This window comes from Podarcis raffonei, chromosome 14 (genome assembly GCF_027172205.1).
Source record: "Podarcis raffonei isolate rPodRaf1 chromosome 14, rPodRaf1.pri, whole genome shotgun sequence".
NCBI classification, from domain to species: Eukaryota; Metazoa; Chordata; class Lepidosauria; order Squamata; family Lacertidae; genus Podarcis; species Podarcis raffonei.
In genome coordinates this window covers 3,145,497-3,173,338 of record NC_070615.1, presented here as the reverse complement: position 1 = coordinate 3,173,338, position 27,842 = coordinate 3,145,497, and the positions used below count along the sequence as shown (strand labels likewise).

Below are 27,842 nucleotides of genomic sequence, written 5' to 3'. Positions count from 1 at the left end.
GATAATAATGCTGGCCTACTTTGCAAGTGAGGAAGGGCTGCTGACATAATGTACATGAAATGCTTCAAACCCTCTTTAAAGTGCCATGAAAATGCCAAGCAATTCAGAGCCCGTGTGGAAGAGTGTTTAGTGTGTTAGATATGGGGAGGCAGCCTAATTTACTTCAAAAGAAGAAAGAAAATAGAAGAATGGGAGTGCTGTGTGATGGCCGAGAACTTTACAGGGCAAAAAACAAGTAAATGAATAACTGCCATGGTTTGTCTCCCCAAAGGATTCTGGGAATTCTAGTTTGGCAAGGTTTTTGAGAGATCTCTAGCTCCCTGATTACAGTTCCCAAAGATTCCTGAAGGAGATGAAATTACTGTTTAAGCTAGTTGAAGTCCAATATTCCCAGAATCCAGATGCAAGTGCAAATATGACCCAGTTTTTATTTGTTTCTACTTTCTTTTTAAATTAAAGATGCCCTTTTCTTTTTGACAGGTGACAAGAGTTTACCAAACCATGTCAAACCCACTAAGCAAACTCTCTGTGCTCAACAGTTCCCATACGCACTTCATCCTGGCCGACAATGGCACCTTTGGCAAATACGGGGCAGAAGTGAAACTGAGGCGCCAGCTGGAGAAGCACATCTCACTCCAAAAAATCAACACACGTAAGTTGACCAGAGATATATAGCTCATTCACAAAACAGGTCACTGCTGAGTGCAGAATAACCTCATGGGTAGAACCCCCTATCAAAAATCCGTAGAAGATCAATAGACCTTACCAGGGCCAGGCCAGCAATGAGGTAGCAGGATCCACAGGGCCAGCAGATCTGCCCCCCAAGAAATGCATCACTCTTGGATCCTTATCCCCCCCCTTGTGCTTAATGCAGAGCTTCACTCCCCCTTCTTCCCTGGAGGGGGGCATTTTGTGGTTCACCTGAGATGTCAAAATGTCTTGGGCCAGTGCTGGACCTTACTGGGAGAAGTCCAACAGGAAGAGCATGGGCATCTTTCCTCTGGGAGGCCATTCCTCAGTTTCTGTGGGGGCACAACAGAAGAGTGCAGGTGCTGGCGACTCCCGCTTTGCATCCCCTGCCCATGCACTCGCCCACCGCTACCCAAGAGTGATGAAAGTAGCTGGCAGAGTGGGCTGTATTCGTGGTGGTGAATGCAGGTGTATCACCCTGAGCAAATGCAGAAAGGAATCATGGGAAATGCCAGTTTCCTGCCATGGATGCCTATATGACGCCCATGGCTGGTAAACACACATTTGTTGCACCCACATGTTATATGTATTGACTTGTAAGTGCACATTTATTTGTTTATTGGCCTCAGCTGCCAGCACTTTCTGTCTTCTGTAGATGTGCAAGCGCACTGGTGGTCTGAGGCAATATATCCTGTATAAATAGAATGGGTCCTCTTTCTTTCTCTGTTCTTTGTACACTGAATTACACCACTGCCTGTGAAATCAGTGCCCTGAATCTGAAAACATACCGAAACTAACAGGCCTTCTACTGCCAGACCCATATTAAAAACTGTGCATGGATGCTAATTGCTGCCCTTGTTGGCAATTCTGGCAGAAAGGTGGAGGCATCTGTTGGGCACATAGGTTGACTTGCCAGCTCAGGCTCAGAACCTGCTCTGGTGCCCAGGCTCAGTCCCGAAATATGGCTAGGGAGGTGTTTCTCTCCCTCTCCTGTAATACTCGAAGTGTGGCTTATCTCATGAAAATGAGAGGTGGTCATTTTGGGACATAAATATGGAGTTTGTTGCGACAAGATGTGAGGAGAGCTTAGTTATCTTTAAAAATGGATAAGAGAAATTCATGGAAGAGGAGATGAGGCCTGTCTGTGGCTTCTCACCACGATGACTCTATGGAGCCTCCTTGTTCAGAAGCAGCAGGCTGCTGAATACCAGCGCTGTAGAACAACAATACTTCCTGCTTGATCCTCAGAAGCAGGGCGTTGGACTTTGTGGAAAGCATGGCCTCCATGGGGCCATCCCTGAATAAGTTTGGCCCAACTCATAGTCGTGAACATGCCTTAGACCTGGTGTTCACCTCTATGTATGTGGGTGATCTGACACTAAGTAAAAGCAAAACAAAAGAAGTGCCATGGTTGGATCACTTCCTGGTGCAACTGGACTTCTCTGCGCCCCTTCCCCTCTGCAGAGCGGTGGGACCAATTCTGATGGTCCGCCCCTGCCACTTAATGGATCCAAATGGTTTCCAGAGAGTGGAAGGGGATGTGTTATCCCATGTTGATGGCCTTTCAGCTGATTCCCTGGTGGTCTGCTGGAATGCAGAGTTAACCAGGGCTATCAACTGTCTGGCTCCGAAGCCTCTCCGATTGCATGGAGCCCGGACAGCCCCGTGGTTTTCCGTAGAGCTAAGGGCGATGAAACAATCACTGAGACGGCTGGAGCACCGGTGGCGGAAAACTCATTCTGAATCCGACAGGACACAGGTTAGAGCTCAACATTGAGCCTACCAAGTGGCAACAGCAATGGCGAAGAGGACCTTCAATTCAAAGTGTTGGTGCTGACCTTTAAAGCCCTAAACAGCCTCGGCCCAGTATACCTGAATGAGCGTCTCCACCCCCATCATCCAGCCTGAGGTCCAGCTCCGAGGGCCTTCTGGCGGTTCCCACACATCAGTTCTTGGGGGACTTGGTTCTGGCATCCTTTGCCCTATTTGGCCCAAAAGCCAAGGTGGGACGTTCACCCTTTTTTCCACCCACCTGCTGCCACAAACTCATAACTACATTTTAGCTTTAGATCCCCTTTTTGCAGAACAGGAGTCATAACTGCCCCTTTCTAGGGGTCAGACAAGGTGTGGCATTAGAGGTGTCTGAATACATTTCGGTCGTCTTTTGATTTACAAAGAGTAGCTGCTGAAAGTAACCAAGCTGTGGGCTCCTCTGGATGACCAATTTTTTGAATATTCAAAGCTTGTACAAAGGTTAGACAATGTCTAATCTTGAATGAGCATTCGTTCTGATGTATTTCAATCTCTCCTGCAAAACAGTGGCACTTGGAGGGTCAACTCTTTTCATGCAGTTCATTTTCCTGATTAAAATCATTGGCAATTAAAGAAACAAAACAAAACCTATGTGTGAATGGACTGCCTATTTGATGGAGCTCAGCAGTGGAAGCAGGATATTGGTGACCTGCCTCATGAACCACTTCTGTGCGCATAGGGTCCATTAAAGTACCCAGGGGGTCGGAGTTCCTTATCCGGAGGCTACAAAGTCTGACCTTTTGAACCCCACAATCTTCCAAGCGCCCCTGTGATTCTGCTTAGTTAGGGCCGGCCCTATCATTAGACAGAATGAGGTCTCCACCTCAGGCAGCAGATGGTAGCCCTTCCAGAGCCCTTCTCTTGGAAGGCAGAGCTGTGTATGGCACATGGCCTGTCTCTGGTCCGCTATACTAACCTGCCACCTCAAAGTGCAAGACAGGATGCAAGATTCAGCTGCCACTCCAGCTGGCTTCTATATGTGGAATGGAGAGAGAGAGAGAACGAATATACCATCTTGCCTTTCACCTCAGGCAGCAAAATGCTTGGCCCATGGATGAGGCATGGGGAGCCTGTGACACTCTAGGGTCACATTCATACCATACATTTAAAGGGTCACAATACCACTATAAATAGCCCCCCAAAGAATTATGGAAGTCATTCTTTGTTATGGGTGCTGAGAGTTGTCAGGAGACCCCTATTCCCCTCACAGAGCTACAATTTCCAGAGTTCACTGGGAAGAGGGATTGGTTGTTAAATTGCTCTTGGAATTATAGCTCTCAGCACCCTTAACAAGCTACAGTTCCCAGGATTCTTTGAGGGAAGCCACAGCAGTTTAAAGTGGTAGTGAAGTGCTGTAGAGGTGTGGTGCGAATGTGGCCTGGGTTTTGTTGGACTCTGATCAGCCAGTATGGCCAGGAGTCAGGAATGATGGCAACTGGAATCCCACAGCATCTGGAGGGCCACTGGGTTTCTCACCCCTCCATAGAGAGACGTCTAAATTAAGGGTATTGCTGGTTTGGAAGTAGGGATATGGTCTCAAAGTGTTCTCTCCCCCATTTGTCTAATGTGCATTAAAAAGAGAATGTGGGTTTTCTTCTGCTTTTTTTGTTGTTCAGCTTTTACTACATCTTGAGACTAATTTCCTTAAAACTCTGCCTGACCCCCAGCATTTTGAATTTAAGCACCTACTTCCTGAGGACATATCATGCCAAGTGCAAGATCATTATTTTTCTACTTTTAGTCCTCCAACTTCCTGACATGTGACCAAGTCTGCCTGGATCCTGTGACCTATGGGCTTCCCTTTGTCATCCTATGCCTGGAGATCACAGTGAGGCAGGGACAGCAAAGGGGTGCTCAGCTGTCGTCTCTAACACCGACCGACCATTATTTGCATCCTAACAATAAACAGCTGGTAGTGCTCCTTAGGAGAGCCTTTAGATGGCTGTCACTTTGCAGGCAGCATGTCTACACAACAAACACATGCCATTTCTATGCCACTGTAACTGCTGTGCCCTCTGTTGAGTTTTACGAGCAGGTTCTGCTGTTCATCAAAAGTACTGTGCAGTTTCTCAGATTATTCAGCAGCTTCTCCTTGTCTTATGCCCTGGTATTTGTACAGCATCCTGCTTCATTGAGAATCTGAAGTTTCCACTCTTTCAAAACATTCACTTGGTGTTTAATGGCCTGCTTGGTTTGTCCTACAGGGCTGGGGCAGGGGGTCCCTGTGGTTGGACTGATAGTCGAAGGTGGTCCCAATGTGATATCCATCGTCTTGGAATGCCTGCGTGAAGAGCCGCCACTTCCTGTTGTGATCTGTGATGGCAGCGGGCGAGCGTCAGACATCTTATCATTTGCACACAAGTACTCAGAAGAAGGAGGGTAAGAATAACTGACATGTTAGAATTGGTGTAATGTAGTGGTTAGGAGACTGAGTCCCTATTCATACATAGTGCCAAAGCATGCTGTGACCAGTTACACAAAGAATGTTGTGCCTGTTCACACTCTCCTTCCTCTTGCTTACCTTATTTCCATGTTCTTGAGAAACCACAATTTGCCATTGTCCCGGTGCACACTTAGCACTGAACTTAGCACTATGTGAACAAGCTTGATCAAGCCATGAACTCGAGTGCCCCTGCTCCCCGAGCACATGCCAGAGGAGATGGGAAGCATCTTGGTTTAACCTAACCACAGTTTGCTGCTACATACAAACTTGGACAAATTATGTTTAGTTTCAACTTTAAACTTTATTGAAACAAGCCATGGCTAAACCATGATTTCTGATCTTGACTTGTTTTGATGAACCATAGTCTAAAAGAAACCACAGTTTCAGCTTTGGAGATAACAACACCTCACAGTGAGCTTAAACAGGGAAGTGGACACTTCCAATCTCTTCCTTGGGTCTGGACTGGATGAGGAGAGGGGAGCTGAGAGTACTGAAGTTAGAGGCTTGTTCCTCATATGGAGCTAAACGGTGGGTTTAGTGTAACATCCAAACCAGACTTATGTTCAAACAAATCAAATCGTGCATGTGAAGACTAGGAGAGGAGGGAGTGCACAATGGAAGTCTTATTTGCATGGTGCAAAACCTGAGCTGTTGACCAAGGTTCCAATATTGTCTCCTCTAGGAACTTGCTGGAGGACTTTCTGTCAGGGGTGAGAAACTTCAGGCTTAGGGGCTGAATGTGGCTCTCCAAGCCTCTCTATCCAGCCCTTGTGACCTTCCCCAAGCTAAGACCCCTCCCCAGACCACACCCCTCACTAGCCCTGCTTCACACCCTTCACAAGTGTTTTTGCCTGGCTGGAATGCATCCTTCAGCTGCAATAATTCCTTGTGTGGATGGAGTAATGAAACCTCTGGCTTTTGCATGGCGGGGGTGTTGCCTGCTCTACATCTGTTGCTGTGCCCACTTTTGCTGCTGGACATGCCCAGCACAGCTAACGTGGTGTTGGACTAAGAACTGGGAGACCTGGGTTCAAATCCTCACTCAGCCATGAAGCTCACTGGGTGACCTTGGGCCAATTGCTGCCTCTCAGTCTAGCCCACCTCACAGGGCTGTTGTGGAGATTAAATAAGGAGGGAGAGAACAATGTACAGCTCCTTGGAGAAAAAAGGTAGGCTATACATGCAATAAATAAATAAATGTGGCATCCAGAAAGTTGCCTGCAAGGGAATGCAGCCCTCAGACTCCAAAGAGTTCCCTCCCCCTGCTTTTTAGGCACTGCTCGGTTTCAGTCCTTTGTCCTCAAAGGAACAATCATTACAGCCTGTAGGCCAGATCCAATGTTAGTTTTGCTCACAGTAGACCCACTGAAATGAATGAGCACAACTATCTTTTAATGGGCCTACTCAGAGTAGGACTACCTTAGATACAACCCTTAATTCACAGGGTGGTTGCAAGGATAACTAAAATAATGTATGCAGGGAGCTTTGAAAGCCCTCAGGTATTCTATAAATGCTAAGTATTACATTATTTAGATGTATTAATAAAAATGGGAACTTCTTCAGTATGCTCCAGAGCAGATGTTCCATTTTTAAATATATTACTCACCAGCTTAATTTTCACAATTTCACCCCCACCACTTTTTTTAGAGAAAACCAAAGGCCTCTTCTGAGTTAACCTCAGAAGCTTCTTGCTGATCTGGCATCTCTGTGCTGGATCTCTTGGGCCCTGTCAGGCAAAGCCCAGGATCTGATAAAGGTTCTCAGGCTAAACAGCTTCCCTGATAACAGGGGCCTTTGGGGAGTTCTCTCACCTCATTCTGATTAGAGAGCAGAATTTCCCGAAACTCAGCAGACCCACGAATCTGAGTGAATTGCCTGCTGGCCAAATTGAAATAAGAGGGAATTGGCCAAGGTTAGAGGGCTCTCATCACAGTGTGCTCAGGGAGGAGTGAGATAGCTTTTGAAGTCTTTTTCAGCCACATCTGATGTACTAGGACCTGTTTTTATGAACTAGCAAAATACCTGGCAGTGTGGTATAGTCGGACATAGATCTGGAAGACGAGGGCTCACAACTCCCACTTGGCCATAAAGCTCACTGGGTGACCTTGGACCAGTCACTGCCTCTCAGCCTAACCTACCTTGCAGGGCTGTTGTGGGGAAGAACCATGTATGCTGCCTTGAGCAGCTTGGAGGAAAAGGTGGCATATAAATGCAATCAGTCAATCAATAAGAAATTAAGAGAGTAATTCTTAAATACATTGTTGTTGTTGTTGCTTAGTCGTTTAGTCGTGTCCGACTCTTTGTGACCCCCTGGACCAGAGCACACCAGGCACTCCTGTCTTCCACCGCCTCCCGCAGTTTGGTCAAACTCATGCTGGTAGCTTCGAGAACATTGTCCAACCATCTCGTCCTCTGTCGTCCCCTTCTCCTTGTGCCCTCCATCTTTCCCAACATCAGGGTCTTTTCCAGGGAGTCTTCTCTTCTCATGAGGTGGCCAAAGTATTGGAGCCTCAGCTTCAGGATCTGTCCTTCCAGGGAGCACTCAAGGCTGATTTCCTTAAGAATGGATAGGTTTGATCTTCTTGCAGTCCATGGGACTCTCAAGAGTCTCCTCCAGCACCATAATTCAAAAGCATCAATTCTTCGGCGATCAGCCTTCTTTATGGTCCAGCTCTCACTTCCATACATCACTACTGGGAAAACCAGGGCTATAACTATACGGACCTTTGTTGGCAAGGTGATGTCTCTGCTTTTTAAGATACTGTCTAGGTTTGTATTCTTAAATACATACTTGGGTTAAAAGTGGGTCCTGGGTCTTTAAAAAGTTGAAGACTACTGTTCTAATTTGAGGGAATTTGTCATGCACATGACGTGGCTTTACACCGTATGCTCAGACAAATAAAGATTAAACAGTTAGAATTGGTTAAACTGGTTAAAATTATATAATGAAGACTTACTCTGAGGAGAGCAACACAAGTTTGTACTCCAAGGGTTGTTTTCTGAAAACCAAGTCCAAGCATGAAAATATTTGTTTTCTGTTTTGTCTCTTGACTTTAGCATCATAAGTGAGTCTCTGAGGGACCAGCTGCTTGTCACCATTCAGAAAACCTTTAACTACAGCAGGAACCAAGCTCACCAGCTGTTTGTTATTCTCATGGAGTGCATGAAAAAGAAAGAACTTGTAAGCATCTTACACTTCACTTGCAAAACCAATTGAGTATCAGGGCCAAACATAGCATGGGGGACACTTCTCAAATGAGAGGCCCTGGGCACATTCTTTTTCAAGCAAAAGCAGCCAGAACCAGATCAAGGCCACTGCTGCACAGCGGGAGCAGAGAGCAAACCCTTTCCTCCCCGAGCCACCTTCCTGCTGAAAAATCACACACCACGCGGTGGAGGAGGAGGAGGAGCAGGAGCAGGAGGAACACTCATGATGGAAGTCACAGCCGGGGTAAAAGGGTGACAGGCACCTCCCAAAGCCTGACCCACCTTCCTCACTCGCAACCTCCAACCCTCACTTCTCGTTTGGACCCAAGAGTGAGATCTGAGGAGTTCCAGGGATAGGCAATGTGGTGCCCACCGTCTGTTGTTGGGCTACAGCTCCCAAAATCCCCGATCATTGGTTTTGATGGCTAGGGCTAATGGGAGCAGGAGTTCAACGTTGTTATCTTTAAAATTGATTTGTTGCTCAATAATGATTTGGGACATCAGAGAGCCACTGCTGATCAGTGTGGGCAATATTGCCCTAGATCAGCCTTCCCCAACCTGGTGCCTTCTAAATGTTTGAACCATGACTAGAACTATGGACTAGAAAGACAAATGGGAATATGTTACTTAGCCTGATCCCATTTGCATCCATGTTGGAGTGACACTGGTAGGGAAAAACCCCTCTTCCACATTAACTGGATTTAAGTCAATACCATTCTTTGGCTAATCAGCATTTTAGGACTTTGCCACCCCTTTAGATATTTAGCCAGTCACGTGGCACCACCATCTGGGCTAGTAGGGAAGACATTCTGATTACATAATCTGACCATCAAGCTTCTTAAAGGCCTCCATCAGCAAATGACTTTTTTCGCATCTCCCTCCTCACAAAATAAAGTAAGCAAATTACAGAATGTACATTTTCCAGCAATAGCAATTAGAGGACATTTCCTCTTTTATTTATTTGTTTTTGACAAGAAGTTAGGAGACAAATTTGATCAGATTAAATATAAATCCCAGTGTTCCAGTCTGAGGATAAATTGTCTCCCTCTCCATCTCTCCTGTGCCAATTGAATGATACTCTTTATGGCTTTGCAGACCTCTCCATGGACCAGAGCAGCATATTATTTAAAAACCAAGGCTACAATCCGCGGCTGAGTGGCACAGCAGCCTATAAGGCAGCCTTATTCTACCTGACTATGCTGATTGGGGCTGATTGGGGCTGATGGGAGTTGTAGTCCAGAACATTTGGAGGGCACAAGGTTGGCGAAGGAGAAAGGCTCAGGGCAGACATGATGGCAAAGTCCCGCTTGGACCAATCCTGCTGATACTCAACTTCACCCCACCATTGTAGTTCCTGCCAGTGCTTCTGCCGTGCAACACAGCTGTGTTGTGCAAGAGGCATGCTCAGAATCCTTGGAAGCCCTTCCATCTGAGGCCTGGCAGATGGGCACGCATGGTGACATGGCTTTCTTGGTGGCCAGACCTCATCTACAGAACACCATGTCCTGGGAAGCTTGCCTTACTTCCTGAGCATGACCTAAACTTGACTTTTTGGGACTGCTTTGGGGGACATTGTGTTCAGTTGTTGGGAGTATCACTGATACATGCAAGCAGTAGAGCTACACAGAAGAGCATGGAGGTGTTGCGCTTACACTTTCCCTTCACTTTTTGCTGAACTTTTAGATCACTGTGTTCCGCATGGGCTCTGAGGGGCAGCAGGATATTGAGATGTCCATCTTAACAGCTCTACTTAAAGGTGAGCTATCCAAGCAAGAATGTGGAAAACTGATGAATTATATCACCTCCATTTGAATATCCGGCTAGCAAACCAACTGACTCATGAATCTCTAGGTTAATTATGTACCAAATGTTAAATGTTTATTTGGGCTCACTTAGAATACAGAGAAGCACAGCATCTAGAGGTTACATCTGCTACTGAATTTTCCATTACATTCTTTTTCCTGAACTTTTCATTCTACCCTGGGATCATATGTGCTAGAAGATATTGTTTTTCTTTTAATGCAACACAATAAACTACATTGATGGCCACTTGTGCTAAATGTTTAAAAACTGATGGGAGGAGAAGTATGCTCAGGACATGGAAGAGAAGAGGAGCCCTTCTTTGGTTTTAAAATTTGAACATGTTTGACTCTTGGCCTGTTCCACCTTCTGCAAATGGTTTACGCTGAATACAGAGTCGGCACAACCAGTCACATTGACTTTGTTCATCATCTATGGTCTGCTCCATGCAGCAGCACTTGAACCAGCCATCCCATACACAAAGGCCACTAGGTGACCTGTAGTGATCTGTGATCTGATTTGCTGTGACCAAACAAGAGAACAGTGATATATGTGACAGCCTGTGTCTTCCTCAGTCACCCTGCCTTTCAACTGTAAGACAGCCACAATAAATCACAGTGCTGCATGGTGAGAAGTATTTCAGCAGCTTATGCAAAAGTTCAGAGGACAGTGCTAAAACGTTTTCACTTTCAACTCAGTTCTTTGGATCCAAGCTACTGTTTTTGACAGCAGCTGCTACAGTCACCCAGAGGCCTCTGAACACTTCAGAAGCTCCTGGGTGAGTAAGACATTAATGTTGCAAGCATGTGCGCCTCCCTGCATTCATACCTTCTATGCCAGATGTGCATAGCAAGCATATCAGTGGAGACAGAGGAGATACGCAGTTCCCCACCAATTCTATATTTTCAGTTCACTCAGTTTGTCAAAGATAGGAAAAAGACATATCTCATTCTTGCCTCCCAGCTGAAGCCGTTTTTTCTTGTAGCTTGTAACAATTTGATATATTTCTTGAGGGAGAAAATACTTTCATCGTAGTGAGTAGGACTGGAGTTCTGATTTGCTTGCTTGCTTATTTAATTGGCAGAAAGCTGAGATTCTATACACTGAGTGGTAAAAACTTGCTTGTTTGCTTAGGTACTAATGCATCTGCACCAGATCAGCTGAGCTTAGCACTGGCCTGGAACCGTGTGGATATTGCACGCAGTCAAATCTTCGTCTTTGGGCATCATTGGCCGGTAAATCTTTGCATAGAGAGGTTATTTGTTTTTTAAATAAAATGTCACCACACTCCCACTTCTAGGTTGGACAGCTATATGATGCTCTACATCAGGGAAGATTGGGCAATTAGCAGTAGATCAGCACGGATTTCAGTAGCATGTAAAGTTTCATCAGGGTAGGGAGAATCCTTGCAATTGCAGGTCTTGCATGCTAATGGCTTCTTTCTCAGCCTCAGTGCTCCTCACCTGTAAAATGGAAGTATTAGGAACACAGGAAGCTGCCTTCTACTGAGCCAGGCCATTGGTCCATCTAGCTTAGTGTTGTCCCCCAGAGTTTTGGGCAGAGGACATTCCTAGCCCGACCTGGAAATGCCAGGGATTGATGCTGGGGCTTTTGCAGCCCCTTCAATCAGTCCTTCACCTGGTCTACTGGCCAGTTTTTTGTTAGAATCCCTGATGCAGACTGAAATGTTGATTGATATATGCATAGGCAGGGACATATGGGGCTCAGCAACCCCTGAACCTCCATTTTGTGTCCTGTTAACTGCAGCCATTGGGAAGCCTTGCAGTTACGGATGGGACAGCCCCAGAAAAGGAGAAGAAATCTCCGGCACCTCAAGCAAAAGCAGCAAGAGGGAAAGGAAAAGGCAAAAAGAAAGGTGGGAAACAGAAAGAAGAACCGGAGGAAGAAACAGATCCAAGGAAACTTGAGCTACTGAACTGGGTGAGCTTAAACATGGCATTGCCCTTCCATGGCTCTGAACGCCAATTGTCTTCACTGGATCATTTACTCCTTTGTGCTTTTCCAGTTTCACAGCCAATTTCAGATGTATCTTTCTATCTGTGTTAGCAGGAGAGAAGTTCCCTGAAGAAGAGCTGGGCCTAAACTGCACTGTGGCTTTGGCTGCCCTTTTAGAAGAAAAGTATTTCAGTGCACCTTTTAGCCATCTTCATGATGTTGGGTTTTAGAGGCTTCACCCCTGTTTTGTGGCTATGCATCACAAGAGGACTTCAGAGAGATGTTGGTCCTTTCTGGCCTATCACTCATGTATAGCTTGTGGGCATAACCTTTCCCACCTCCATTGGCACCATGTGTAAATGACAAGTATGCCCGAATGTGCCCTTGAGATGTAGGCTCCAGAAGCCAGAATCTTTACCTGAAGTGGCCCTTCATATGCTTACAGAATGGATTTATTCAATGGTTGATTATCTGGGCTTTAAAACCAAAAGGCTGGTGTAATACACAGCACCTGAACCATGACCTTTGCACATTTTGGAACGCAGATGTTGTTGGATCCTGGCTCCTGTCTTCCTGGGCTGCTGGCCATGCTGGCTGGAGTTGGGAGTTCAACAACTTCTGGGGGCCACATCTGTTCCCAAACTGTGGTTTAACAGATAAATAATGTGCTTTATTCAATGCCCTGTTTTAACTCCTACAGTCCTCTGTTTTTTTTACATTGTAGTTTTAAACTGCATTGTATTTAATAGTTGGTTTTAAATATTGATAGGTAGGGATGGGGGAGAAACTCCGTTCAGATCACATTTAAATGTGAGCTTACCTAATTTGAGCTTTCTGAAACAATATGTGAGCCAAAACACAGCCATCCTTCGAAATTCACACTTATCCAAATTTTGCAGTGGAGTTCTTTACTAAAATGTGTAATGTAAATGGATTACACGTCTTACTGAAACTAACTTATAAAAGTACATTAAATAAGGGATAATTGCTTTGCAAAAATGTGTATATACGGGGACAGTGCATTTTAAGAGGTGCATAGCAGGGGAAATTTGCAGAAGAATATTCACGAGAAGCTACTTTGAGTTTTTTAAATCACAAACTGATGTGGCAATGGGGAGAGCTGAACTTAAGACTACAAAAATGAGAAACCGAGAGAAACCAAAATGTACACGTTCCCCATCCTTGTTGGTACCTGCCCAGAGTAATGCATAAGCCTTGTGTAGGTGAGAAATTAATAAAGAGATGAGGTCTGGCTCCTGCTTGTGGGAGACCTTGTGTGCTTCAAGCACGCAGGGGATGGGCAGGGACTGCTGCCAGGCAGGGGCGGAGGAAGGGGGTGCGGTGGGGGCAAGCCACCCAGGGTGTCACCACTGAGGGGGCACTCACCGCGGGGCCTGTAGCATGCCTGCAGGCTCCACGCTGCCCCAAACGGTCCGCCCACCCAGTGGCGTCGCAATGGGGGGCGGGGGTGGTGTGCTCCCAGTGCCACATCTCCAGGGGTGACAAGGCAGCGCCCCACTGCGGCGGCGCAAACAGCCATCATGCCGCCGCCACAAATGGAGGATCCTCTACATGATGTGCACCCGGGGGTGGGGCATCGCTATGTAGCACACATGTGCAGCATCGCTACGCATGACACATGCGCCGTACGTAGCGAAGCCGCACAAGCACGCTACGTAGCAGTTTGCTGGCGGCACGGTGCCGGGATCCTCTGCTCGTGGCTGCAGCTGCATGTAGAGGATCCTCCGTTCGCAGCTGCAGCCACGAGCAGAGGATCCCAGGACTGTGCCACTGGCAAACCACGTACGTAGCGCCGCCGCACATGCGCACTACATAGCGACACCCCGCCCCCAGGTGCATGTCATGTTTGCCACTCCGGGTGACCAAGTGGCTTCCTCCACCACTGCACCCGCTGCCTCCCCCTCAACTGTAAGGCAGGAGGAGGAGGCAGGCAGACTGCTTGGAGGCCCCACGGAGCATCCTGCCCTGGCTCGCCCCACCCCCGCAGGTGGCTGGCTCCACCCCTGGGCGCAGGGCATGCACGCCACCCCAGGTGCCCAATTGGCTTGCTCCGCCGCTGCTGCCAGGCAGCACTTATCAGAGAACACTGTAGTGAGAATCACCATCTTCACATGGGGACTGTCACTGTATGACTTGCACAGTCATTCACAGCAGCCCCCATGTGCTCCTGGTGCATTAGGAAGTGGGGGAACCACATGCAAATCTGTGCTCAATGTGAAATAAATGTAATGTGTAATAAAATAGACCACAGGCAGTGTTATTTTTCTGGGGAAAGAGGTGCCAGAACTCACCACAAACCCTTGTTATCTTAGAATGGCAATGGCAGCCACCTGAGAGGTGCCTGAACTGAGTTCTGGTGAGTTCCAGCTGAAAAAAAGTTCTGACCACAGATGATGGTGATACCTCCCAAACACCAGCCTTTGACAAAGCAGGTCTTCCAACATGGTATCTTCACACTGTTTCTATATATTTGGAATTTCAATTCATAGTGCATTCCATCCTCTCTGTAGGTAAATTCCCTAGAGCAAGCGATGCTCGATGCTCTTGTGCTGGATCGGGTGGACTTTGTGAAGCTACTGATTGAGAACGGCGTCAGCATGCAGCGCTTCCTCACCATCCCACGACTGGAAGAGCTTTACAACACTGTGAGTGAACTTTCTAGGAGCCCTTCCAAAGCATAAAGGGGGCGGGTGTGCTCTTAATGCCAGGGCATTTTGAGATGATATGCGCACAGAGGCGAGAGTGCACAACTCCCATTGGTTGTGCTGCTCTGATCCTAAGAGGCACCAGTTGCCTTGGCAGATCTGTATTGATTTTGTGTGCCTCTGACTGTCATAGACTAAACTGTTCTTGACAGATCTTGAAGAGGAGGTGCTAGGCTAGCAGGTGTAGAAGGATCAGGGCCTTGGAAACAAAGGGCTGTATCCAGTGTCATGCTAAGTTAAAGTCACTTAGCAGTATGCTTGTTCCACTAGCAAAATGCTTTGCTCCCTTGGAATGTTGTTGTGCAAGAGAAAGCACAAGCAGGTTGCTGGTAGCTTTGTTGTACAAATCTGTTGTGCAACAAGTTTCCACTAGTGCAACTGTTCCATTTGATTCTTCTGTTGCTCTACATTAAAACTCGCCCATCCACTAGTGCAAGAGGACTTGCGGTAGTGGACAGAGAGTGTGGGATGCAGCCCCACTTTTGGAAGAGAACAAGGTTTGGAGGAATGAAGTAAAAAGCAGGAGGAGAAGTTTGAGAGAGGGAAAGTATGAAAGGGAATGGGCAGCAATGAGAGGTGGACGTGGTCAGGAGCTGGTACAGTTCCCATATTGGTGCAAATGGGCCTTCACCAACCTGGGACCCACCAGATGTTTTGAACTACAGCTCCCATCTGCCCCACCAGCACAGGCTGGTGTAAATAAGAGAATGCTTTTATTAAACCATTCCCAGATTAAATATCCTCCTGACAGTGCCTGGCCATGTTGTCTTTTTCAGAGACTGGGTCCACCAAATACCCTTCATCTGCTTGTCAGAGATGTAAAAAAGGTATGGCAGAAATGTTTTCAGACTGGGAATGGAAGCAGAGATGAGCAAAATGTTTTTTCACACTTATCTCACACAAGTCAACAGGAAAATCATGTGTTATTTGATGGTGTGTCACATGTGGTCTCCAAAATGTTTCTTCAAAAATTGCATGTTTTCTGTAATGATAAAGTCAGCTTCTTGCATATGTAGTTATTTGGAAGTGTCATTGCAAAAACATGGAATGATTAGAAAGAAGGATCTAAGGGAAACAAGGGTAAAATTTGGGAAGGGGGTAAAATGGGGGTGGTGGTGTAAAATCATTCTGCATTTTCCCAAGAGTAGGGAGCTCCTATTTGTCTGACACATGAAGTAGACGTATGTGTCAAACCCACAAGATACTATGTAGGGAGAGAAGAATCTGTCAAATACAGTTTCTCTGTGTTTCTCACATTTGCAATCTGTGTTCACTTCTCCACAATTCCACAGCAGTTTTGATGGTGGGGGATCCCAATCCTCATGAAAATTCATCAGCATTTAAGCGTGGATTTCTCTTAATAAAATTTTGTATGCAGTTTTAACTAATACACACATTTTGAAAGCAATTTTCCCCAATAAAATGCATCTTTTATATGTTATTATCACCAATATGTGCATTTCTATGCACACTTTCCCTCATATATATACATTTTTGTGCACATTACTTGGTTGGAGAACTGCATCACAAAATTTGGGGCAGTGCAAGTTACAAAGGATAGCTGGGATTCAGTCCGTGCAATGGTTCTTGCAGTGTGAATTAGGTTATAATGTTTTATTTATTCTTTAGGACTACTTTCGTTATGTTGTAGTTATGAATTTTTTCATGCTGTAAGCTGCCCTGAGCATGCTTTGAACTGTGGAAAGGCAGCATTCAAATAAAATGATATATGTAAAACCATAAAAGAGTGACATATGGGTTAAGTAACAAAGTCCAAGGCTTGAAAGAAAATAGTTGTGAATAAAAGTTGTCTTCTACTTATATGGCTTTTAAAAGTGAGAAGACACATTCATGAAGAATGGAAGTCTTAAAAAGCTTTCTGTTAGCGATGATAACTAATGTGTGGAAAAGCCTGCGCTCAATGGCAGGAGACTTCTGAAGGGAACAGCAAGGGGGATGCTGCCCTCCCTGCTGGTGAGCCCCCAGAGGCAATGGACTGGTTGCTACTGAAAACAGACACTGAGACTACCCTGGCCTCTGGCCTGATCCAGCAGAATGGCTCATATGTTCTTTGGAGAGAAGGGAGACTAGCAAATAAGAAAAGACATGTTCAATTCATGGGGGTCTGGGTCATAGCTGGTCACATTCATGGTGTACTGGGTGCATGTTGTGAACTCATATCTCATGTTCCATGGCTAGCATTTTTCAATGTCATTAACACATTGTTGTATGTTTCTCCATCTCTCTCTCCCCCCCCCCATTGCATTCCCATGGCTCATTCTCATTCAGCGGCAAACTGGGGGATTTGGCTGGGTTAACATGGAGGTGAATGGCTTAAAGTGTTTCATTTTCATCTTAGTTAGCTATTGTCCCATGTTTTTGTAGACTAGACCTCATTGCGCATACTCAGGCACATAAAAGACAACCAGCTTAAACAAGGAGGCATTGTGTTCAGATCAGAGATTCAGGATGCATGCCAGATTTTTAAATGTAACCATCCAATCTTCAGCAATATGACAGAGGAGGTTATACAACCTACTTGTTTACCAAATCAGGACTGCAGATTAATCAAAAGCTTGTTTGGCATCGAGATGCTGTGAATTGTTATGAACATGAGTTTGCTTAATAGCACCAGGTGGTCAGATTTCTCTGTACCAAAGGGCCGCCCTGATACCCTTTGTGTGTCTCTGAAGAGCAGAAGTTGGGGAGGAGGAGACAGAGGGGGCATCTCTTACCCAAACTGAGATGGGGAGCAGTGTCTTCTCCCAAGTTGTGGGAAGGGAATCCTTTTTCTCACTCTCCCTAACCATTAAAAAGCAGTGGGTCCCAGTTTGAGAATCCTGAGCCACAACATCCCGATGGGCTGTTCACTCAGCAGCCCATGAACAAGTGACTTCCCTGTTCTTCGAAGAGATACGTTGCTGCAGTGGAGTGAATGGATGGGGATCAAAGGTGCTGGGAGGGAGGCTCTCTGTGTTGCCTGCAGCAGCTGTCAGTACCAAGAACACCCAGAGATGTGTTCAGGCATCTGCAGGCTTGTGAAGCTCATTCACAAGCAGCTGCATAGGCTAACACTGAAGCTAGTGACAGGAGAGGCCGGCTGCAACGTTTTGATAGGCACTCAACCTGGTTTTCCTGCTTGCTGTCCCAACTGTGTCCTGTAACAGCAGCTGACTACATCAGACACTCCTGCTCACACCATCACTGTGCTACTGGAAAGGATCAAGGTCATGGGTCCCAGTAGTGCTTTTACACAGCTCCTGCTCATTTCAGTGAGGGTTTTCCCAGGACAGCTTTGCATGAATGTGTTGATCCTTCCTTCCCCCCATCTGAGAGGCTGGTACAAATGTAATATCAACCAAGGGGAGGGGGAGCTTCCCTCTGCTGCATTATTGAAAGAACTTTGAACTGCCCTTAAGAAAATTGAATTCTTGAATGGATAAAAGCTCCAAATAGACAAAAGCTGATCAGATTAGGTGGAAGATGTAAAACCTAGTCAAAATACAGCCATTTCTAATGCTTTCAAAGATGTCATTTCATAGAGATAAAAAACAATGGTTTGCTACAGGGGGAGCCATCCGGGAGATTCCCTCTCTGGTGAATCAGTCCTAGTGGCGAGAATGAAATTCTTGGTTAGTGAGTGAAGATTTTTGACAGCAAAGGATTTTGCAAAGCAAAACATTTGTGATATTCCCTCCATTTTTAATTATTATTTAAAATTGATAAGAAATGGGATAGTCTGAGAGCCTCCTAGTCATACCCTGGTGTAGTTCTGTTTCAGTTTAACAGAGTGAATACAGACAACAATTTATTGTGTCAATTTATCATGGTGCATATATCCATGCAGGATACTGCTTGTCTGCCCATCCCCAGAATAAGGGAATGAGCGCTCACATCTTCCTTTGTGGGCACCCTTTGCAGGACCACGCACATCACCTCGGCCCACATGGGACCCACCAACTGGTTGGGCTGGCCTGTCTCCCTGTGCTAGTCATTGGAGGTAACAGCAAAACTTTAAGCCAGTTCAATCAGATGTCAGTCCTTCTAATTCAGAAGTCATTTCTGCTTAGGCATACATTTAACCCCACTGAGTTTAATGGGAACTACTTCCAGAGAAATGTGTGTAGGATTGTAGCATTAATCTACCATATATTTTGGAAAGATGTTTGTGTACTGTGCATTTGGATACCTCTTGAAATATCATAACCACATTTTGCATGATGGATCCTGAGATTAAAGAGCAGATTTTTGTCTATGCTTGGGTACAATTAGACACTGTAAATCTCATAAATGTGTGTCAGATTGTGTCCTAAATATATACCCTCGCGCTTACATTTTGCTTCAAAACAATTATTTGGGGGTTTTCTAGGGAAATCTGCCACCAGATTACCACATCAGCCTCATTGACATTGGCCTGGTCCTTGAATATCTCATGGGAGGGGCATATCGTTGCAACTATACACGAAAGAGCTTCCGAACCCTGTACAACAATTTATTTGGGCCAAAGAGGGTAAGAATCTGTCACAAGATTGGTGTCTGTTTTCTCCTTCTGTTTGATCTCTGCATGCACAGCAAGTGCTGAATTTGGCTTGATCCCATCTTTGGCATTCTTCTATGAAACTAGATCAGATTTATTAGAAAAGGGGTACATGTTCCATTGGACTTAAGGAAGGAAGGAAGGAAGGTGTTTGCAACTGAAAATGAAATGTGACACAGGTGGATGGTTGGGTGCAGGCTAAGCCTTTGTCAAAACCCCTTTAAGGGAGGGGGAAGGAGGCGTGTCTTGTGTGGTGAGTCCATGGATTACATGGACCTTAAGTCTGACCCAGCAAATTCCTTTGTTCTTAAGAGCAAAGGACCATAGCTCAGTTGCACAGCTCATTAGTAAAGCACATGCTTTGCATGCAAATGATCCCAGCTTCAATTCCTGGCAGCATCTCCAGGTAAAGGGGGATCTAAGACTCCCCCTCCCCCTCCCCCTAGTGCAGGGGTAGAGAACATTTTTCAGCCTGAGGTCTACAGTCTCTTCTGGAGCCACATGCCAGTGTGCTAAATCTTGAGGTGGAGCGGGGGGGGGGGAATATCATTGTAATGGAGAAGGAGGAAGCTAGCATGGCGGCCTATGTCTGCTAACCAATAGCATGAAAAATAGGCTTTCTCTGAAACATGCAGCAGTATCTGCAATCTAGAAGATGGACAAAAATAACATTTCTTCACAAACTAAAAGTTTCATTTCTTTTTTGAAACATGCAGCCTAAAGCTCTCAAGCTTCTAGGGATGGAGGTAAGTCTTTTTTGTTTTTATGTCACACAAGTTTCTTCTCTAATTAGGGGCAGGGGGAGTAAATGTTTGGGTATGTTTGGGCAAGACCCAAACCAATGGATTCAAATGACAAGAAAGGAGATACTGACTAAACATCAGAAAGAACTTTTGGATGGTAAGAGCTGCTTTTTAAAGCAGAGGTTAGGCAGCCACCTGCCAGGGGTTCTTTAACTGTTATTCCTGCATTGCAGGAGGTTGGACTAGATGACCCTTGACATCCCTTTCAACTCTCAAGTTCTTTGATTCTAAAAAAACACTACCTTCTTTTTGGATCATCTCATTTTGCTTCCAAGTTTATTGGCACGCAGCAACTTGTGTTCAAGCTGTATGCTCTTAGGTGCAGTAGAGAAAATCCATATAGACTGCTGGAATCACATATAGATGGATTACCTCATTTGGTCTGATTCTTCCAGGACAGAGCAATGGATGCATACCTGCAGTGAGTACTCTGGTAGCAGCTGTTCCACATGTGCACTGCACCTATTGCATTTGGAAGGGAGCAGCTGTTTGCGTGCGTCCCCCCAACTTCATCCCGTTATGATCCCCTTAAATAACACATAGGTTTTCTTGAAACCCCAGACCAACCCATGCTTTCTGGGTGCTCCTTGAGCTATTAGGATAAAGGGGAGAGTGTCCCTGTGCAAAGTGTATAAGCCTTTATTCTAAATGGGCAGAAGAACTTATTGTTATATCACAGATATAAAATATATAAATACAAAGCAAAGCCAGGCGCCCTGAAAGCTGGTAAGCAGCTTTGCCGTGTTCAAAGGAGGCATCAACAAGGCTTAATCTTCTTTGACATCTCTTTGTCTTTTCTGATGAGTGCATGACAAAGCATTCATCCCTCCTGAGACGGGAGATGGCTGGGCCTAAAAAGCTTAAAATGGGCAACAGTGGCCCAAATCTAGAGATATTCCACGTGCAGCTGGCCAGGCACCACTGCAGGGCACATCTGCTGGTGCCTCTGCTCCCAGGAGGTGGCAGCATGTTCACATGTGAACCTTAGAATGCCACTGCCTGTTCTGAGAGGGGCGGGAGACTGAGTCCACACAGGAAGAGACAATGGGACTAAATTCTGGCTGCTTTAAATAGTCATGGTCCCCCAAAGAATTCCAGGAGTTGAGTTTTTTAAGGTTGCACTCCCTTCGAAGGAGCAGGTTCACAGTTTGGGGGTGCCTCTGGATTCAGCTTTGTCCCTGGAGGGCCTTTCACCAACTGCGACTGGTTTGACAGCTACAGCCATTCCTGGACCAGCCACAGCAGTTCATGTGTTGGTTACTTCAAGACCAGATTATTGCAATGTGCTCTATATGGGGCGCCCCTCACACTTGATCTGGAAGCTGTAGTTAGTGCAGAATGCTGCAGCATAATTGCTGACAGGAGTGAGGCCTTGTCAATAAATAACACCTGTGCTCAGAGATCTGCACTGGTTGCTGATTAGCTACCAGGCCAAGTTCAAGGTGTTACTATAAGTATATGAAGCCCTGAACAACTTGGGACCAGTTTACCTACAGATCGCCTTACCCCACATGTGCCAAATCGACCTATCAGCAGAACTGGCACTACTACAGGGGCCACATAATACCCCTTCTGTATTGGGAAAAACTTGATCATTTAGTGTGGCAATGCCTATACTTTGGAACTCCCTGACTCTTGAGATCAAGCAGATGCCTTCACTGTACAGTCGTACCTTGGTTTTCTAACAGCTTAGTTCTCGAACGTTTTGGCTCCCAAATGCCGCAAACCTGGAAGTGAGTATTCTGGTTTGCAAACTATTTTTGGAAGCCGAACGTTCCACGGCTTCCGATTGGCTGCAGGAGCTTTGGTTTCCGAATGTTTTGGAAGTCGAATGGACTTCCCGAATGGATTTCGTTTGACTTCCAAGGTATGAATGTCCTCTTTTCGCCCCCTGATAAAAACATTATTGATTAGGAAGTTGAGGTAATTTTAATATGTTTAACTTTTGTATGTTTTAAAGTATGTGATTTTTTCTTGATTTTACTGTTTTACCCTTTGTAAGTCGTTTTGAGGTTGTTGCTTTTGTTACAATCAAAGCAGTGTATAAATTTTATTAAATTAAATAAATAAGGGTTTCTAGGATACCCCTGTTCCCCTCAAAGAACTACAACTTACAAAGTGATTCAACAACCAATCCCTCTTCCCAGGGAACTCTGAGCTGTAACTGTGAGGGGAATAGGGGTCTCCTTAGAACTCTCAGCAGGCAATTCTGGGACTTCCACTTGTTCTCCTCGTTACCCACTGAAGAACAATAACTGTGGAAAGCCTCCCTGTTCTAGGCTGTCAAGAAATGGTTAGTACCGTATTTTTTGCACCATAACACTCACTTTTTCCCTCCTAGAAAGTAAGGGGAAATGTCTGTGCGTGTTATGGAGTGAATGCCTGCGGGTGGCGGGGGGATCTGCTGTAGTCGTGAGCAGAGGATCCATGGTTCCCCTTCCTTCCCTCCTCCGTGGTTACAAAGCATGGATCCACATGGATCCTCAGGATTTTTGCATTGGGCTACTCCAAACTCACTGTCAGATCACATGTCTGTGGCCACAGCATGAACCACAAAAATCATATATCCACTATTTCGTTTAGAATATTTTTTTTCTTGTTTTCCTCCTCTAAAAACTACGTGCGTGTTATGGTCTAGTGCGTGTTATAGAGCGAAAAATACGGTATTTGGTATTTCCCCTCTAATTATGCTTCCCTGCCCCACCCTCAGCTGTGGCTCCACTGCCCAGACTCTCTTTCTGCTACCTCCTTCCTTGTTGCCTCCAGTTCCAGTCGTAATGCTCCATCCTCCTTCCCCATTTAGGAGATGGGATAGTTCTCCCTTTGCTGGGTCCTCCGGCGTAAGATCTCATGTTCAAAGGTGAACTTTCCATTCAGCCTTCTTCAAGACGCTCTTTGTCGCCGCCTGCTTTGCATGTGACTTGGCTTGCCTATGTGCTCATTCTAGCCTTTCTTTGCACCAAGAGTGCCTGCATGACTCAATCACACTTGAAACAGGGATACAGCAGGATCAGCCATGCCTAGCAAGGGCTGGTTGAAAGGGCCCCAAGCCAGATCAGCGATTCATCCAGAGACAGAATAGGTAACCCCCTTTAAAGGCAAATAGTTGTGTTGCACCTCTGCACCAAAAGGCCGAGCCATGCGTGATGCTGAGATGCTATAGTATGACCTGCGTCCAGCAGAGGCTGGCTGGAAGGCAGTGGGAAGGGGGCAGATAATCATGCAGAGATGCAGGGGGTCAGCCTCCTTTACAGAGGGCACTTTGAGCTCACAGAAGCCTGTAGATCAGGGGTGCACAACCTGCAGCCCTCCAGATGTTGTGGGACTACACCTCCCATCATCCCTGATCACTGGCTATGCTGGCTGGGGCTGCTGGGAGTTGTAGTTCAGAAACATTTGGAGGGCCACAGGTTGTGCACCCCTGCTGTAAATAATGAATGGATTAATTTCTCAGGGATCTCCAGCAGTTCTCTAATGGCACTACAGTGTACCTCAGCCACAGTTTGGGTCATTTATTTAGAAACCTGATATTTAGAAGGTTTAGGTCCTTTTCCAGTGATTTCATTTGAACTCCAACATCATGCCAAATGATTTGAAGGTAGGATGACTGATGCATCAGTCTGAAGGACCTGCATCTGTCTATGTGCTGTTTGCACAGGTAACATCATAAGCTGTGATACCCACAGAGAAGCACATGTTGTGAATTTGCAGTGACGCTTTGCATGGAAGCATTGTCATCGCCATAAGAAGGCACTCTTCTACTAACAGTTCAGGCACAATGATTTTGCATGCTTGTATTTCCGGCTTAACCTTCAACTTGACAGCAGTGCATGGCCTTTTCCTTAAGCATCTATCTTTATTCATGGGCACAACCTGTAATAATCTGCAGGAACGCCAGTAAAATGTAGCCTAAATGTGAAATTAACTCAATTGCTCCTTCCTAGGATGATGAACCTCCAACCAAAGGGAAAAAGAAGAAGAAGAAGAAGAAGGAAGAGGAGATAGACATTGATGTGGATGACCCAGAAGTCAGCCGCTTCCAGTACCCCTTCCATGAGCTCATGGTCTGGGCAGTGCTGATGAAGCGGCAGAAGATGGCTCTCTTCCTTTGGCAACGTGGAGAGGAGACCATGGCCAAGGCACTGGTGGCCTGCAAACTCTACAAAGCCATGGCCCACGAGTCTTCAGAGAGTGAGCTGGTGGATGACATCTCTCAAGACCTGGACAACAACTCAAAGTTAGTCACCCAGAGTGTGGGGCTGGACTGTGTGGTGTAGTGGTTAGGTTGTCAGACCTGGGAGACCAGGATTGAAAACCCCACTCAGCTATGAAGCTCATTTGGATGACGTTGGGCCTGTCCCTGGCTCTCGGTCTAAGCTGAGACCTTCTGAGCTAAGACCCTTCTCCAGTTCCTGTTCTGCTTTTTTTATTTATATATTCTTAGTATATAGTTTATATTTATATTTTCTTAGTATTAAACATGAACCTGCCCCAATGTTACAATGATCTACTGATTGAGTCCTTCAGCTCTCTCAAGTTGAATCAGACAGAAGGGTCTTCTCTGTTGTGGCCCCTGGCTCTTGAATGTCCTCCCCAGGAAGTATCACCTGGTACTGAACCTGAAGCCCATTCAGAACCAGCTGAAGACTTTACTTGCCCTGGTCTTCCAGTACATCCTCAAGACTGGTTTTAATAAGCAATTTTAATAGATTTTACTAGCTTTACTGCATTGTTCCTGTGATGTTATTTTTACTCCCGTGTTTAATTTAATTCTTTATCTCTCCAGAGATTTTGGACAGCTTGCTGTTGAGCTGCTGGATCAATCATATAAGCATGATGAGCAAGTAGCCATGAAACTTTTGACATATGAGCTGAAAAACTGGAGCAACTCTACTTGCCTGAAACTTGCAGTGGCAGCAAAGCACAGGGACTTCATCGCGCACACCTGCAGCCAGATGTTACTGACAGACATGTGGATGGGGAGGTTGCGCATGAGGAAAAATCCGGGCCTTAAGGTAGGCATGGACTGCTTAGGCCTGCAGGCACCTGGGCTTGCTATATAGGAGGGAGGGGGAAACTGTACATATATGGAGGAGAATAGTACTGGGGGCAGGAATAATATCTCCTCCAGAGCCACAGTCCTGCTCCAGTTCCCCCTCCCTTCAATACATGCTGGCTTAAACAAGTAGAACCAAGAGACAGGTGATGTGATCACTGATCTCCAATCAGACATCTCCAGGAATTTCTAGTTTGGCCCTGAGCTGCATCCTATGCAACTAAACCATAAATTTCAAATCACAAATGGCTCTTGCCGTGCACTGAACCACCCTTCTTCCTCTCATGCAGGTTATCATGGGGATCCTCATACCTCCTACCATCCTGTTCCTGGAGTTCCGTACCTCTGATGACTATTCCTACCAAACGTCAAAGGAAAATGAAGTCGGGAAAGAAAAAGAAGAAGAAAATGTGGTCAGTGGCAGCCCATCTCTATAAGTCTCTCAACACCACAAACATGTCTCACCTTTATTCCCTGTTTAATAGTCATCATGGCTTCCCCAATTGCCAAGAATGCTGAGAATTGTAACTCAGTCAGGGATGCTGAAGATTTTGTATTTGAGATTCTTGCTCTTCCTCAGAACTTCAGCAAGTTCCAAGGAAGGATATTGTCAATCTTTGTTTCTCTCTGTTTTCTTATTTTTCAACCTTAAATTCAGTGCTCCACGTTTCCCCAGCAATCTGCTGAGAAAATCTCATGAAAATCCATCAACATTCTAGTGTGAATTTCCTTTGATGAACACATTTTTATGCAGTTTTGAACAATATACACTTTGCAAACATTCCCCCCTAACTAATGCATTTTGAAATATTTATTTCACTAATAATTGCATTTTGATGTGCACTTTCCTCTACTGTTCGCATTCATTGCTTTTGTCCCACTGTTTTTGTTGTTTTGGCAAACAGGCTTTGCAGGTTTTTGAAGCATGAACAACCTATTTGACTACAGACAAGTCTACATACCTTAAGTCAGCCTTTCTCAACCTGTGGGTCCCCAGATGTTGTTGAACTACAACTCCCACATCACCCCTAGCTAGCAAGGCCAGAGCTCAGGGATGATGGGAGTTGTAGCCCAACAACATCTGGGGACCCACAGGTTGAGAACCGCTGCCTTAAGTAATGAAGGTTCTAGTATGGCTCTTACAACTGAATAATATGTGCCTGTAGAAAAACAAGCAAGCAAGCAAGCAAACAGGACAGTTTGTCTATGTTCAGACATTTTCTCTCCCCCACCCCCTTTAACCTTGAATGGATGAGAGCCCTCCAGTGGGAACAATCTATGATCCTAAGCTACCTGTCTTTCAGGATGCAAATGCTGATACTGGTTCCCGAAAGGGTGATGAAGAAGATGGGAACAAAAAGCAAAGGAGCCTTCCCATTGGAACAAAGATCTACGAATTCTATAATGCACCAATTGTGAAGTTCTGGTTTTACACAGTGAGTGAAAATTATTTTCATCCTTTGGTGAAAACAACATGTTCCATTTTCTCCTGCTGATGTAATGTGTCACTGCTGACCATTAGCCATGCTGATGGGAACAATGGCCTAGAACATCTGGAAAGCTCAGTGCTATGGTACGCTGGCCTCTCACTTCTTTATTCCCTACTCCAAAACTACTGGTAATTACTGGTTTCCAAAACACAACAAAAAATTGTAAATGGTGGGGGGAGAACCCTGCTTTGGGTTTCTAAGCAGAAGTGTCATCATCATTGTGCAACCACCATCACCCAACAGCCCTACAAATGAATCAACCCGAAAATGCAGCGTGAGGTCTCTTTTTATTTCTTTTTCCAGATATCCTACCTAGGGTACTTAATGCTGTTCAACTATATAATCTTGGTACCGATGGATCGTTGGCCCTCACTCCAGGAATGGGTTGTCATTTCATACATTGTGACTCTGGCATTGGAGAAAGTAAGAGAGGTAATTTCAACCATTCTGGCAACCGTTCTTTTGAAATTTTCCACCTGCTCTGATGTCACAAGGAAGGAGGAAAGCAGTTAGGGATGCAAAAGCCACTCCCCCTGGCATAATCCTACAATCCACATGTTCACTGGGGTGTCTGAATGCCCAAGGGACCTGAAGTAGGATAAAGTGGCTTTAAGAAGCTAGTAAGCCTCAAGCTTTTTTCTCCCATTACCACATTAAACACCTTCTTTCTCCCTTCCCACTACTTTGTTTTCAGATTTTGATGTCAGAACCAGGTAAATTGAGTCAGAAAATAAAAGTGTGGCTACAAGAATATTGGAACATCACTGATTTGGTTGCTATTTCTGTGTTCTTGGTTGGGGCCATTCTCCGTTTGCAAAACCAGCCTTATATGAGTTATGGAAGAGTTATCTACTGTGTGGATATCATTTTCTGGTACATCCGAGTACTGGACATCTTTGGTGTGAATAAGTACCTGGGGCCTTATGTCATGATGATTGGAAAAATGGTAAGTAACTATGTTTTGAAACAGAGAGGGCAGGTGTCATGGCAGGTATTAAAGAAAGGCAGAGTGGTGCTGCAGCTTATCCGAAAGCAAGAAGCCCTAAGAAACTGAATGGAGAACTGGATACTCACTGGAGGACTAGGAGCCAGAGAAAATTGTTACAACCCCATATGAATTGGGGTATTTCTGTGCAATGTTTCATCAGATGGCTCTCTGCAACCTTAGCCCTCCATTTTAGCACAAATTGAACACTGTTGCAAGGGTTTGCTAACAGAAACTTGGATGTAGCCAAACATTAAGGTTACGATCCAGCCAAAGTGATGCTTTTTTAAGATCCATTGAAGTTGATGGGAATGTTAATTATGATTTACCGGTAAAA

General features: G+C 45.5%; 1 protein-coding gene across 1 annotated transcript in view; it reads left to right on the top strand.

The window, feature by feature from the left end:
* Positions 1 to 27,842, top strand: part of TRPM1 (transient receptor potential cation channel subfamily M member 1) — a 47,857-nt gene that overhangs the window by 6,362 nt on the left and 13,653 nt on the right. Inside the window, exons 4-17 of the mRNA XM_053364598.1 lie at positions 481 to 652; positions 4,707 to 4,881; positions 8,003 to 8,126; positions 9,836 to 9,908; positions 11,087 to 11,187; positions 11,720 to 11,893; positions 14,440 to 14,574; positions 15,411 to 15,461; positions 23,919 to 24,211; positions 24,761 to 24,989; positions 25,321 to 25,443; positions 26,335 to 26,466; positions 26,824 to 26,952; positions 27,215 to 27,466. Of these exons, the coding sequence (XP_053220573.1) occupies positions 481 to 652; positions 4,707 to 4,881; positions 8,003 to 8,126; positions 9,836 to 9,908; positions 11,087 to 11,187; positions 11,720 to 11,893; positions 14,440 to 14,574; positions 15,411 to 15,461; positions 23,919 to 24,211; positions 24,761 to 24,989; positions 25,321 to 25,443; positions 26,335 to 26,466; positions 26,824 to 26,952; positions 27,215 to 27,466 (2,163 nt within the window). The remainder of the gene's footprint in view (positions 1 to 480; positions 653 to 4,706; positions 4,882 to 8,002; positions 8,127 to 9,835; positions 9,909 to 11,086; positions 11,188 to 11,719; positions 11,894 to 14,439; positions 14,575 to 15,410; positions 15,462 to 23,918; positions 24,212 to 24,760; positions 24,990 to 25,320; positions 25,444 to 26,334; positions 26,467 to 26,823; positions 26,953 to 27,214; positions 27,467 to 27,842) is intronic.